The sequence below is a fragment of the Fukomys damarensis genome, unplaced genomic scaffold (assembly GCF_012274545.1).
Source record: "Fukomys damarensis isolate Sample0158 unplaced genomic scaffold, DMR_v1.0_HiC HiC_scaffold_4, whole genome shotgun sequence".
Classification (NCBI taxonomy): Eukaryota; Metazoa; Chordata; class Mammalia; order Rodentia; family Bathyergidae; genus Fukomys; species Fukomys damarensis.
The window spans coordinates 61,588,140-61,601,875 of record NW_022900916.1 but is presented as its reverse complement, the minus strand read 5'-3'; the positions used below and the strand labels follow the sequence as shown (position 1 = coordinate 61,601,875).

At 34.8% G+C, this 13,736-nt stretch overlaps 1 protein-coding gene across 1 annotated transcript in view; it reads left to right on the top strand.

The window, feature by feature from the left end:
* Positions 1-13,736, top strand: part of Vps50 (VPS50 subunit of EARP/GARPII complex) — a 135,259-nt gene that overhangs the window by 92,825 nt on the left and 28,698 nt on the right. The window contains exons 21-22 of the mRNA XM_010603453.3: positions 592-713; positions 4,964-5,044. Coding sequence (XP_010601755.1) covers positions 592-713; positions 4,964-5,044 — 203 coding nt within the window. The remainder of the gene's footprint in view (positions 1-591; positions 714-4,963; positions 5,045-13,736) is intronic.

Genomic DNA, 13,736 nt, shown 5'->3' with positions numbered 1-13,736 from the left:
CCAAAAAAAAAAAAAAAAAAAAAAAAAAAAAAAGTGTTCCTGGCCTCTAATGTGAGATTTCACAGGGCTGAGGCTGAAGGGAAGGGACAGTGTGTTCCTATGTCCTTTTTCTTCTTGATGTCCTAACTTCTGTTGTGTGTATGTCTAAACTTATGAAAAAAGCACTTTTTCTCAAGTATGTTGTGTTTATTATTCTTAAATATTTTTGAAGAAAATTACTTTAAATGGACTCTCTCAGAAAAGAAATACTTTTGTTGACTGTTTATATAGTATCATTTGTAGAAGAGTGTAGATATCCCATAAAAATTTGGCAAACAATTAAGTATAATAATAGAAAACCTAATAGTATCATTTATCAGTGCTGTCCAATGGAACTCTCCAAGGTAATGGAACTGTTGTACTCTGCTGTGTGGTACAGTAGCAGCTAGTCATGTGTCACTGAGTGTTTGGAATGTGGCTTGTGCAACTGAGGAATGTCATGCTCAATTTTATTTAAATATTTAATACAGTACTTTTAGTATCTTTACTATAATTACAGACTGACAGATTTCATATTGTTCCACTTAATTTTTAATTTTTTTTTCTTTTCAGGGAAATATATGCAGATGATGAACATTCTTAAGCCAATTGCCTTTGATGTTATCCATTTCATGTCTCAGCTCTTTGATTATTACTTGTATGCCATATATACCTTTTTTGGTCGGAATGATTCAGTAAGTTATCCTTTGGAAGGAAAATGTGTTTCTTTTAAAATTAGTTGATTTTTTAAAAAATGTGAAGTAAGGGTCTTCATTCTGTGTAAGATACACAGCATTATTTGGAGATTTATCTATCAAATACATCTTTCTGTATGACTGGCTGGCCTTTATTTATATACTAATTATAAACTTTGCTATGATAAGCATATTGTTCATTATTTAAATTTTGGGCCAAAAGATTTAGTGAAATATATGTTTCTAACCTTGATATATTTTGGCAATGGAAAATCTTCAAGTTACTTTACTTAAATCTGGCCATGTGTACAATTACTGCACTGTAAATGAGACTTTTTAAATATTAGCTGACAACCTGAGCTGTCACCAATATATTGTGAAGACTATGAGAAATATTTATCAAAATAATTGATTTTTTAACCAGACCCTTTGCCTGCCACAGAACTCATACCTGTACCTCCTTTTTGTGTTTACAAAAGTCTTACTGAGTTTACCCTTTTCACTCCTAGTACTGTGATATTAGTTGGGCAACTAATCTCATGTCTGGGAATTACTGTGTGGCTTGCCTAAATGATTGATAGGTTTTTGTGTAAGAGCATACTACTGGGTCATAGGATTATATCATAATGCTAACTTTCCTAATACCATATTTCCTTTTTGAAAATATGTGTTGTGGTGTATAATAACGACATTCATCATATGAATATTCACATCTTTGCTGTACTATGTTAAAAAATACTTTCTTTGCTGAATATTGTATGAGCTATCTTATAGAGTCCTACATCAAGTTGGCAAAATTCTCTTCTAGTAACTTGCTGAGTTTTTATCTCATAAAAGAATATTGTCAAACATACTTTGTCAAAAATTTTTTAATATATTTAAACAAGCATAGATTTTTCTTCTAAAGAAGAATATTATTTGGTGAATTACACTAATTTTAAAACAATTTAGTCTTTTAAGTCAATTTGTAGCTCAAGACAAATAGTTGGTCATGTTGTTGGCTTTGCAAAACAAACTGTTGCATGTTCCTTTTTCTCCTATTCCTCAACGTTTGTGCAGAATTAGTACTTTTTGAAGCTTTTTATTTACCAATTTAATTAATTGATAAGAGAGCTATTTAAGTTTCTTATTTCTTCTTGGGTAAGGCTTTGCAATTTGAGTTTACCAAGGAATTTACCCATTTCATTTAGTTTGGCAGATTTATTGGTATAAAATTGTTCGTGATATTTTCTTACAATTCATTCACAGTCTAAAGTACCTGTAGTCATGCCTTCTCATTTCTGCCACAGTTTGTCTTATCTGCTAATTTTTCCTTATCAGTATGATTAACATTTTGTCAATTTTATTTATACTTTTGTAATTATGTTTAATTTCTTTTATTTCTGCTCTTCACTCTTTCCTTTTTCTCCTCTTTCTGGGTTTAATTTGTATACTACTTTTTCTATACTTTTAAGGTAGAAATTTGATCATTGACTGAAGAAGCCCTCTCTTATCAGCATTCCAAGCTCAGTACTTTTGAATATTTATTTAGCTGCATCCTACAACTTTTGATTATGTTGTATTTTCAGTATATTCAGTTAAAAATGTTTTCTAATTTTTTCTTGTCATTTTCACTTTGACTTAATCATCTAGAAGTGTGTTTTATTTCCAGGTATTCAGGATTTTTCTAGTCACTATGTTGTTGCCTTCTAACATATCAGATAGAATATTGCATACTATTTCAATCTTTAAATTTATTAGACTTAAATTTATTTAAATGTTTTAATGGCCCAGAATATAATCTGTCATGATAAACATAACATGGACAATTTTTGAAAAGTATATATATCCTGCCCTGTGGTTCTTTAAAAATATGTATGAAATGGAACCATAAAAGGAAATATGGATAGGAGGGACTTGTCAGGGCTAACAACTTTGACTTTTTGAAAGACAGAAATTCAAAAAGGCAATTCAAATTTGTAGAAAATTTTGCAAACCATATTGAGAAATGACATGTTTGTTTGTGTACACATAACTTTCTTGACTCAGTGAGAAAGAGCCCAATTTAAAAATGGGAAAACACTTGGGCCGGGGATTTAGCTCAGTGGTGCTTGCCACCTGTCTCATAAGTGCAAGGTCCTGAGTTCAATCCCTGGTACCAAAATAAAAAGGAAAACATTTGATCAAATACATCACAATAGAAGATACATAAATGGCTATCAAGCGCATGAGAAGATGTTCTGTATCACTGGTCACTGGAAAAGTGCACATTAGAAAGCACATTGCATTACTACTATACATCCACTAGAGTGGCTACTGCCGTTAGCAGTACTGACAACATTACAAGATGTTCAAGTTGTGGAGTGTTTTAGTCTGCTCTGGCTGCAGTAACAAAGTAACCATAGACTGGAAAGCTTTTACAAAATCTTATTTCTCATAGTTCTTGAGGTTTGGAGAGTGCAACATCATTTTACTGGCCAATTAATTTCCAGACGAGAACACTCTACTCACCTTACAGATGGCTTCTTTATCAGTGTGCCCTTGTATGGCCTTCACTCTGCACATTTGGTGAGAGAAAGTAAGCTCTCTGTTAGCTCTTCTTACAAGGTCACTGATCAGTTATACTAGGTCTCTACGCCACTGACCTCCTCTAACCCCAGTTATAGGTTTCATCTCCAGATTCACAGTGTGAGTGAGGGCTTCAACCTGGACTTTGAGGACATTTAGACATTCAGTCTATGACCTGCAGCAACTAGAATGCATGTAAAGTATGGCAGTATCTTATAAAGCTAAAAAAAATACACTTATTAAATGAATTGCTTCTAGCTATTTAACCAAGAGAACTGAAAATAATGCAGGGCCAGACAGACATATACCTGAATATTCAGAGTAGCTTATGCAAATAGCTCAAACTGGAACACAAATACTTAGTAACTGGTGAGTAAACAGATAGTGCTACAACTACACTATCTAAAAGTATTAAGCAATAAAAGACCAGAAATCCTAACAGACTCACAACACAGATGAGCCTCAAAAGCATGCTGAGTAAAAGAAGTCAGAATACAAAAGATAATACACTGTGTGATCCCATTTATACGAAATGTTAAGAAAGGCAAAAAGTTTAGCGACAGCAGATCATAGGATGAGGATGGAAGGAAGAGATTAATGCAAAGGTCAGGGGACATTTTCAAGGGGGAGAGAATTATGTGTTGTGATGCTGATTAGAAAATTTTAGGCAATTAGCAAAATTAGTCAAATTGTACGTTTAGCTTATGGATTCAATTTATATGTAAATAATACCTTAATGAAAATGAAGACCAAGAATTAATAGAGTGTAGAAAACCTAGAGAAACTAAGAAATGTTATAAAATTAATTCATGTTTTATTGCAGTGTTATCACAACTGTTTTAGCCTGAGGTTTTCTGACGTGTAAATATTTTCTTATTCTTGTATCAGATGGAAGGAAAATAATAGTAAATGTGTGTGTATTTTGTAGATTTGTATATTCAGAGCCACAGCCATAATTTCTATGAATATGTTAATGAATACTGTTACATTTTACTACTAATAAATAATTCTTTTAATTTATTGGCTCATGGAGAACATTTTAACTTTTTTCCAAATCAGTATATATATCTATGATTATCTCTCAATTAATTTTATTTTTAGCAATCCAATCATCATACAAGGGGTGACCTTGTCTTTTATGTCTTAATGGCTTTTATGTCTTAATCAAGTCACTCTTCATTTGTGCTGTTTGAAAGATGTATAAATGCTTTGACTTTGTTGTAGTAAATAGAATTCTATATTGTGAAATCTTTATTAAATCTGAGAGAAAATTTCATTGATTTGTCAGCGAGAATTTAGGTTATCTCTCATTTTTGTAAGAGAAATTAGCTGTGCACTACATTTTGCTTTTGCATAAACACAATACAGTACCCCTTAAGAAGAATAGAGGGTGTCTAAAATCTCAAGCTTCATAACTAAAACAATAGCTTGTGGAAAAGAAATTCTAGTGAACTCTTTTCTGATAATTCGTAAGATTGGTCAATGTTAGTATAATCCATAAATGGAAACAGATTCTTTGGTTCCCTGGAGGGCTAAGGTCTGAGTTCTTAGATTGAAGTGTCAGAATTTTTAGATAGTTTGGAACCCTCTGAAGGCTAAGTAACTGAGTGAAAACTCTTCAAATGTTTTAATTAATTCAAAGGTGTGTCAGGTGCAGGATTTTTTTTACAGCAGGAGTAACATGCTTTTTTTTTGTCTTTCAGTTGGAATCAACAGGCCTTGGCCTTAGTAGTAGTAGACTAAGAACAACTCTAAACAGAATACAAGAAAGCCTTATTGATCTGGTGAGTAATGAATTATAATTAATTCCATTGAGTTATGTAAAATAGAAACAAGTCATTTGGTCAGCTAGATATAAATGTGTGTCTTTACTGAATGCCAAACAACACTTTAGTATGACACCAAGTGCATGTAGGAAGTAAAAGAAAGGTGGCTTATAGCCTGGCAGATCTTTGAGATGGGGTGCTGGCATGTGCTGAAGAGTGTTGTGTTGTAGGGGATGTCTGAGAGCACTTGATGACTGAAATTCAAGAGGAGTTTGTGTTTAGTTTGCTATGTGGTAGGGTGCTTCCAGTTTTTGACTGTTGTGTCACATGATAAAATGCATATTTTTAGAAAACAGGTAAGACAGCACCACAAAAGCAACCCTGTGTAGTTTTTAAGCTCGCATACATATTTAAAATAAGTGAAAAAAGAAAAGAAAAACTTTTCCTTGGTTTGGTCACTATGGCCAGAAACATATTTTTCAGGACATTTCTCTACCTTCTTTGAATTTTTATTTATTCCCTCAATCTATAACAAATATTCATTTTCTTTTTTAAAAATAGTATTTATATCATGTGCATACTCCCATTGTTGAATTTTTTATTAAGTTGTAATAATTCACTCAAGAAATACTTCTTGAAATAGTTTTTATATGCTAAACATTGTTATGATGCTAAGAATGCATCTGTGCTTAGAATAGATCATTTCTGTCTAATAATAACTTTGTATTTTATTGGAGCAGAGAGATGAATAAACAGACTTCTAAAATATCATATACTGATGACTGCTAAGATGAAAGTGAAGCAGAGAGTGATAGGCTGGCTGATTTTTGAGCAGAGATATGAATAAAGAAATGTTAGGGGAGGCCAGGGATTTACCTCAGTGGTGCCGCAGCCTGCCTTGCAAGCACAAGGTCCTGAGTTTGATCCCTGGTAACAAACAAACAAACACACAAATGAAGTGGGGGAATATGGTAGTATCTTAGTTGAGCATTGTTTGAGCAGAGTAAACAGTTGGTGTTTCTCTCCCTCATCACTGGAGATGTCTTCGCTGGTACTCCTCTCTGCATTCCTCTTTCTCCTTCCCTCCCATTCCCTCTATCTGTTCCTTCCTTCCTTCCTTCCTTCCCCTCTACAGTTATTCCTCATTGTATACAAGGATTGTTTTCCAGACTCCAAGCAGATACCATAATACACAGATAATTCTCTTCTATAAAAATGGCATCTCATTTATCCCATTTGCATATAACTTCATGTCTAGGTTTCATATAATACCTAATGCAATGTAAATCCTATGTGAATAATTGTTATATTGATTTAAGAAGTAATAACAGTATGATGCTGTTTTTATCACAGTGGCTTCATAGTATAGTTTTGACTTGGGAATTGTGATACTGCCTGCCATGTCTCTGTTGCTTAGAATGGTTTTTGCTTTTCTAGGTTTCTTATAGTTCCAAATGAATTTTTGGATTGTTCTCTCAAGTTCTGTAAAATATACTGTTGGGATTTCAATCCGGGTTGCACTGAATCTGTATAGCAGTTTTTGAAGTATGGCCATTTTCACTATGTTGATTCTTACTACCCAGGAGGAAGGGGTGTCTTTCTATCTTATTATTATCTTTTTTCAGAGTGCTATAATCTTCAGTGCAGAGGTCTTTTGTTTCCTTTGTTAGATTTTTTTGGGATGCTATTTTGAAAGGAATTGTTTCCCTAATTGCTCTCTGAGTGAGTCTGTTATTTGTGTATGAGAAGGCTATTGATTTTTGGCTATTGATTGTTGACTTTGTATCCAGCTACTCTGATGAATTTGTCAATTCATCCTGGAAGTCTTTTGGCAGAGTTTTTTGGGCCTTCTATGTAGAGTATCATATCATCAGCTAACAGTGACAGTTTAACTTCTTCCTTTTCTATCTTTATTGCTTTTATTTCTTTCTCTTCTCTAATTGCTTTGGCTAATGTTTCTAGAACTATATTCAACAGGAGTGGTGATAGTGGACACCCTTGTCTCATTCCTGATTTTAGCGTACAGGTTTTCAGTTTTTGACCATTTAGTATGATATTGGCTGTTGGTTTTTCATAGATAGCCTTTATCAGCTTGAGATAAAGACCATCTATTCCAATTTTTTATCATGAATTCATGTTGAATTTTGTTGACTGCTTTTTCTGCACCTATTGAGATGATCATAGTTTTTTTTCCTTGTCTCTGTTAATACAGTGTGTTACATTTATTGATTTACCAATGTTGAACCATCCTTGCATCCCTGGGATAAATCCATCTTGGTCAGAGTATATGATCTTGATGATCTTCTGTATTCTGTTTGCCAGTATCTTATTGAAGATTTTTTTATCTATGTTCATTAGGGAGCTTGGCCTGTAGATATCTTTTTAGGTTGGGTCTGTCCCTGGATTTGGAATCAAAGTAATACTTGCTTCCAGCAATGAATTTGGAAGTATTACTTCCCTTTCAATTTCATTGAAGAGTTTAGAGTAGTGGTGATTGTTCCTCTCTAAATATCTTGTAGATTTCAGCAATAAAGCCATCATAACCTGGGCTTTTCTTTGTTGGTAATGTTTTAATTATATTTTCAATTCTACAGGATGTAATTGGGATGTTTAGACTTTTTATATCTTCTTCGTTCAACTTTGGAAGTTCATATGTATCTAGGAATCTGTCCATTTCTTCTGTATTTTCTATTTTATTAGAGTACAGGTTTTCTAAGTAGGTATGGATGCTTCTCTGGATTTCTGGTGGATCTGTTGTGACTTTGCCTTTTTTATTCCTAATTGCATGAATTTTAGACTTTTCTTTCCTTTTTTGAATAAGGTTGGCTAAGGGTTTATCAATTTTATTTATTCTTTTGAAAAACCAACTCTCGATTCATTGATTTTTTTGTATCATTCTCTTAGTCTCCATTGCATTAACTTCTGCTCTGATCTTTATCATTTCCTCCCTTGTACGAGCTTTGGGTTTTTCTTGCTCTTTTTCTAGAAGCTTAAGGTTAAGCATTAGGTTTTTTGAGCTTGTTCTGTTTTCCTAGTATGAGCATTACTGCTATGAATTTCCCTCATAGAACTGCTTTCATTGTGTCCCATAGATTTCTATATGTTGTATTGGCATTATCATTTAATTGTAGAAACTGTCTAATTTCTTCTTTAATTTCCACTGTGCCCCAATGGCTTTTCAGTTGGGTGTTATTTAATTTCCATGTGTTTGTGAAGTTCTTGCAGGTTGTTAAGATATTGATCTCCAGTTTAATTGCACTGTGGTCTGATAATATACAGTGGATAACTTCAGTTCCTTTGCATTTACTTAAGTATATTCTATGAGCTAGCATGTGGTCTGTTTTGGAGAATGATTCATGTGCAGCCAAAAATTATGTATATTCTTATTTTGTGGGTTGGAACACTTGTAGACATCTACTACATCCATTTGCTCTAAGACTTGGTTCAGTTCTGTTATTTTGTTTGATTTTTTATCTAGATGGTCTGTTTGCATCAGTGGAGTATTGAGGCACCCCACTACATTTGTATTAGTGCTTATTTTGTTTTTCATATCATTAATACTTGTTTTGTATAGTTGGGCGAATTAGTATTTGGTGTATATGTATATATGATTGTCATTTCTTCCTCTTGGATTTTTCCCTTTACAAGGATGGAGTGGCCTTTTTTGCCTCTTTTAATTAATTTTGGTTTGAAATCTTCTCTGTCTGCAAATAAGATAGCAACCCCTGCTTTTTTCCAGGCTCCTGTCACATGGACAACTGTTTTCCATCCTTTTACTCTCAGTCTGTGAATTTCTTTGTGGATTAAATGGTTTTCTTGTATATAGCATATTGTTGGATTTTCCTTCTTAATTCATTCTGCCAGCCTATTTCTTTTGATTGGTGAATTGAGGCCATTAATGTTGATGGTTATAACTGATATGTATTGACTTTTCATTGTCATGTTATTTCCCTGTTGCTGGCTCTTTTCTTTTTTATTTTTCTCTCTCTCCCTTTAATTTCTTGCCTTGTCTGGTATATTTGTTCTGTTGGCCCTTATGGAGTTGTGGCCTTCATTTTCTTTTTCCAGGATATTGGTTAGAAGTGTTTGGAGTGTCGGTTTGGTGTTCATGAAATTTCTCAGGTGTTCTTTGTTGTGGAAGTGCCTTATTTCCCCATCAATTTTGAAAGATAATTTTGCAGGATACATCAGTCTAGGTTGGAGGTTGTTTTCTTTTAGGACTTAAAATACCTCATGCCAGTCTCTCCCTGACTTAAGGGTTTATGTTGAAAAGTCTGCTGTGATTCTGATGGGTTTTCCTTTGCATGTGTTTCTTTTCTCTAACTGCTTGTACTATTTTGTTCTTCTGTTGGTTTCTTGGATCTTGATTATTATATGTCTAGGTGTAGATCTGTTTTTTTATCATGGCTGGCTTGAATCCTATATGCTTCATTTATGTGTATGTCAAAATTTTCCCCTCTGGGAAGTTTTCTGTCATTAATTCTGTGAACAGTTTCTTTTTTTTGTTTTGTTTTGTTTTTATGTCATTTGTACTTTCTCCTGCTACTGCATGAATTCCTACCGGTCTTATTCTCCTTTGCATTATCTAAGAGTTGTTGCATTGATTTCTCATGATCCCTTACTGTTTTAAGAAATCTTTGTTTTCATTGTCACTGACCATAATCCTATCTTCTGTATCTGAAATTTGTTTTTGCATTTGTTCATTGTGCTGTGAATGCTTTCTATTGAGTTTTTAATTTCTTGGATATCTGTTTAAATCTGTTACATGGATTTCACTTCTATCCTTAGTTGGGCATTCAAGGTTTCCATTTCTTTCCTATGCTGGTCATTCATGATTTCCATCATGGTCCTGAGCTCATCTTTTTAATTTTTTTTTTTTATTCTGTATCTGTTCTAGAGTCTCTAATCATGTCTTTCATTCTTCTGATCCTCTCTGTGGTTATCTGGGAAATGATTTCTGTTTTGAATTTTTCTAGGGCCTCATTTATCTGTTTTTTGTTTTTTTTTCACACTTCCTATGTTACTGGTTCAGGGTGTCCAGATGGTTAACTTTCAGATTTTTCCACCTCATTTCCCCCAGAGTTTACCTTTGGTGAGGTGGAAGTCTTTGCTTGTGCCTCTTTTAAATGTCTTCTCGTTTCTATTTTTGTCTGTTGGTACTGTCCTGGTTTAATTCCTGGGTTAATACTTTGATCTTCCAGATATAGCTGGTGTTTAGGTTTTGAGTCTCTAATGACTCTGAGGCAATCTCATATTTATTATACCATGGAGGACAACTGATTAGATCAATCAGCACCTTAGCGCACGTGATGCAATCAGCAACGCAATACAATAGCAGGAAGCACAGCTTAGAAAATGACAGTTTGTGTTAGTTGTTAATCTGTCACCTTTAACTGTCTGAATTAAATCAAAATTGAGGACTATAGCCGAGAATATGTTTATAGTGAATAAATTATTCAATATAGCACCTCTACTGTTCAGGATGGGGATTTTGAAGGAGTTGGGGAAGAAGGGATAGCTAGGACACAGAAAGGTTATAAGTGAGGTCAGAGGACACAGGAAGATTACACAAACTCTAGGAAGTCTGTTGAAGAGAAGAGAAGAAGACAGAACAAAATATATGCAAGAACAGAACAAACTAACAGCAGTATGGAGGCTAGAGACTGTAATCATTTTCTTTTAAAACTAATGGCAATTGAGAGAAAGAAAAGGAAGAAAAAGAAAGAAAATAAATTTGAATTAGGATAGGAAAAGGAAGAAAAAGGGAGAGAAATAAAGATTAAGGTGAGTGAGAGTGAGAGAAAGATAAAAAGAAGATTAAAAAAGGAAAAAAAATTTTGAGAAAAGAAAAAGGTATATACAATTTTTTAAATGATTCAAGAGAAAATTATTACATTGAAAATGAAAAATACAAATAGAATTAGGGAACCTCCTTCAGGTATGCCTCTTTTGACACAATGGACAGCATGGACAGGAGTGTGCAGATCTAAGTTAATTAGTCTCAGCAAACCAGCAGCTGTCTGCTGAGGTTCAGGCTGATTTCCATCTGCAAGGCCCAAATTGAGATCTCTGACCTGTTAGGGAATTAATCATGTTAAAGTATTCTGTGACACCACCATCACAGGCTGCATTTTCCTGGTGCTTCTTGGCTCTTAGAATGACTTCATGCTCTTATCTTTAGATTCCCTCCCACCAAGGCCACAGCGAGACAGAGAAGTTGAAACCTGTTCAGCAGGGCTGAACCCATAGAAGACAACCTGGCCTGTGATAGGTTAAAAGTAGCCCACTCCTCATGAATAAGCTATAGCCCAGCCCAAAACCAATAAAAGGACCTTCCTTTCTTTGTTCTCTTCTTCTTCTTCTTTATCCCCTTCTCCCTCTCTGCTCCCGCTCCCTGAATAAAGTCTCCTGGCGGACCTCTCGGTGTGTGCATGGCCTAGTTGTTGAGCGACAATTCCCTTTCATGACCGTCTGCTGTATTGAACTCTGCAAGGTTCTACTGCAGGTTCTAGCTGTCTTTCCTCTTTAGTTAGAACAGGTTCTGATGTGAGGTGCTGGTTCCTCTGTCTTACCAACTATGGTGGTGTGGTGTGCCTTTATCGCAGAGATTTTCTTCACTTTTCCAGTGGGTTTCAGTTTTCATCTAGGAGCCTCAAAGATGCCCTCTTCCTCTTGTTTGGGTGTGTGTGCATGGGTATGGCCTGGCTCCTCTGCCCTACCAGAGGGTCTACTACTTCCCTTAAGTAAGGGATTAAGCACTTAATTCTGTGAGAAGAATGTGGTTCCTCACTAGACTTTCTGTGATGCAATTACACTCTTTAAATATTTTTAAAGTATGTTAAGCTATGATTATTTTGGATGAAATGTTAACTTGGGTCAAGGGAACTTCTATCCAAATGATTTTATAGGTTCAAATGGGTTAAACCTTCTGTACATCTATAATGTTTTTTTTTCTAAATTGCACAGAAAAGTGTACGCTTTTAAGATTCAATGCAAGATTTCCTAAAGACTAGCCGTCATGCAGTAGTCTGTATGTGATACGTGTTCTAAAGGGATTCACTTTTCTTTGACTTTATATATAAACATTTGATTAAGGATAGATACTACCCCATTTTTTTTCATTTTTACCTTGAAACTGTGAATAAAGGTGAGAAACCTATTTTGAATAAAAACTATTTAAGGAATTAAGGGAGCTACTTTCGTGCTCCTCTGTTGCTCTGGGCCGAAGAGGCAGGCCCACCAGAGGGTTGCAAGCTGCTGCAGGTCTCCTCATCAGATCTTATTCTTAGAAATCTTAATCTACAGCTGTTTTTCTTTTTAACACTAAAAGTCTCAAGAATGATGGACTGAAATTCTCATTAGAGTCATTCATTCTGGCATTTCTCTATCGTCTGTGCTAGTTACTAGATTGTGATTGTTAAAGTATAGTTCCACATTTGACTTTACTGCATGCATGGATTTATGCTTCAGGTTTTGCCACATGGTATATAATCAAATAGCATGACCACATAAATAGTGGAACGAAACCAACTCTTCTTTGACAGAAATAGCCACTTATCTTCTTGATAATAATGTATTTATGATCTCTACCTGGGTTCTGTGGTCATTGGAAGAGGTTTTTCCTGAACTGATGTTAACTGCCAAATTTAGAAGTGTATGTTTAAGAACTAACTACAGTGGCATCTTGGTTCATGATCTTAATTTGTTCTAAGATTTTGGAAAAGATGGCCATGTTTGTTTTTGCGTGGGAAAGGTAGACAAGGTTATATTTGTCACTTGTGTAGAGTTTGCAAATGGAAACAAAATTTTGCCACACTGTTGTTTACAAACCAAATTGTCTGTAAACAAAAGTGTTCACAAACCAAGGTACCATTCCAAGCTTTCCTCTCCCAATAAATAAAATGATAGATATGCCCGCCCATTTTGTTGTTACTGTTTTATTTTTATTTTATTTTGGCACATTGTGTCAATTAGGGTTCACTAGAGGAACAGATTTAATAAAAAATATACATATTTTATAAAATATGCAAGGTAGGCTTACAGTGGTTGCCTGCAGAATCAGGTGTGGAAGAATCCCAAAGACTGTCTGTGCACTGGAGAGCAGAAGATCCAGTCAGAGGTTGGAGCTCATTGCACAGTCCCATGGGAGACCACTTCAGAAGACTGAGGAGTCTGCATTGGGAGACTGAAGATGGACATCCAGAGGTGCTGGCAAAGATACGTTCACTTCTAAAGAAGCAGAAGTGAGACTTCTTTCCCTTTTCATTCCATCCAGGCTTCAAGCCTATTGGTTCGTGCCTCCCACAGCCAGAACTATGTTAAACCCATATAAGCATCTCTTACTCAAGTTGACATCACAATTAACTGCCACACACATTGTCTTCTAAAGCAATCTTTAAATTCTTATCCTTGCCATCCTTTTAATTGAGACTGTGGGTTGGGTAAGAAAACCGTTGAAGCGCTCATCCTCTTTGGTTTGTAAGCAGTGCTCTCTGACTGGGTTTCTCCAGGCTTCTGATTCCTTTGGAGGATAAGACTCCACACAGTGCTCTAACATTTTCTTCAAACTTTCCATTATTTTCTGTTTTTTTTTTCTATTATTTTCTGTTTTTCATAGTTACAAGTTTATTACTTTAGAAAATCTGTGTGTCATGTACTAACTAGACTTTAATCTCAAGTGTTGTTAAGCTGGCATGTTAGTTTTCTTTTT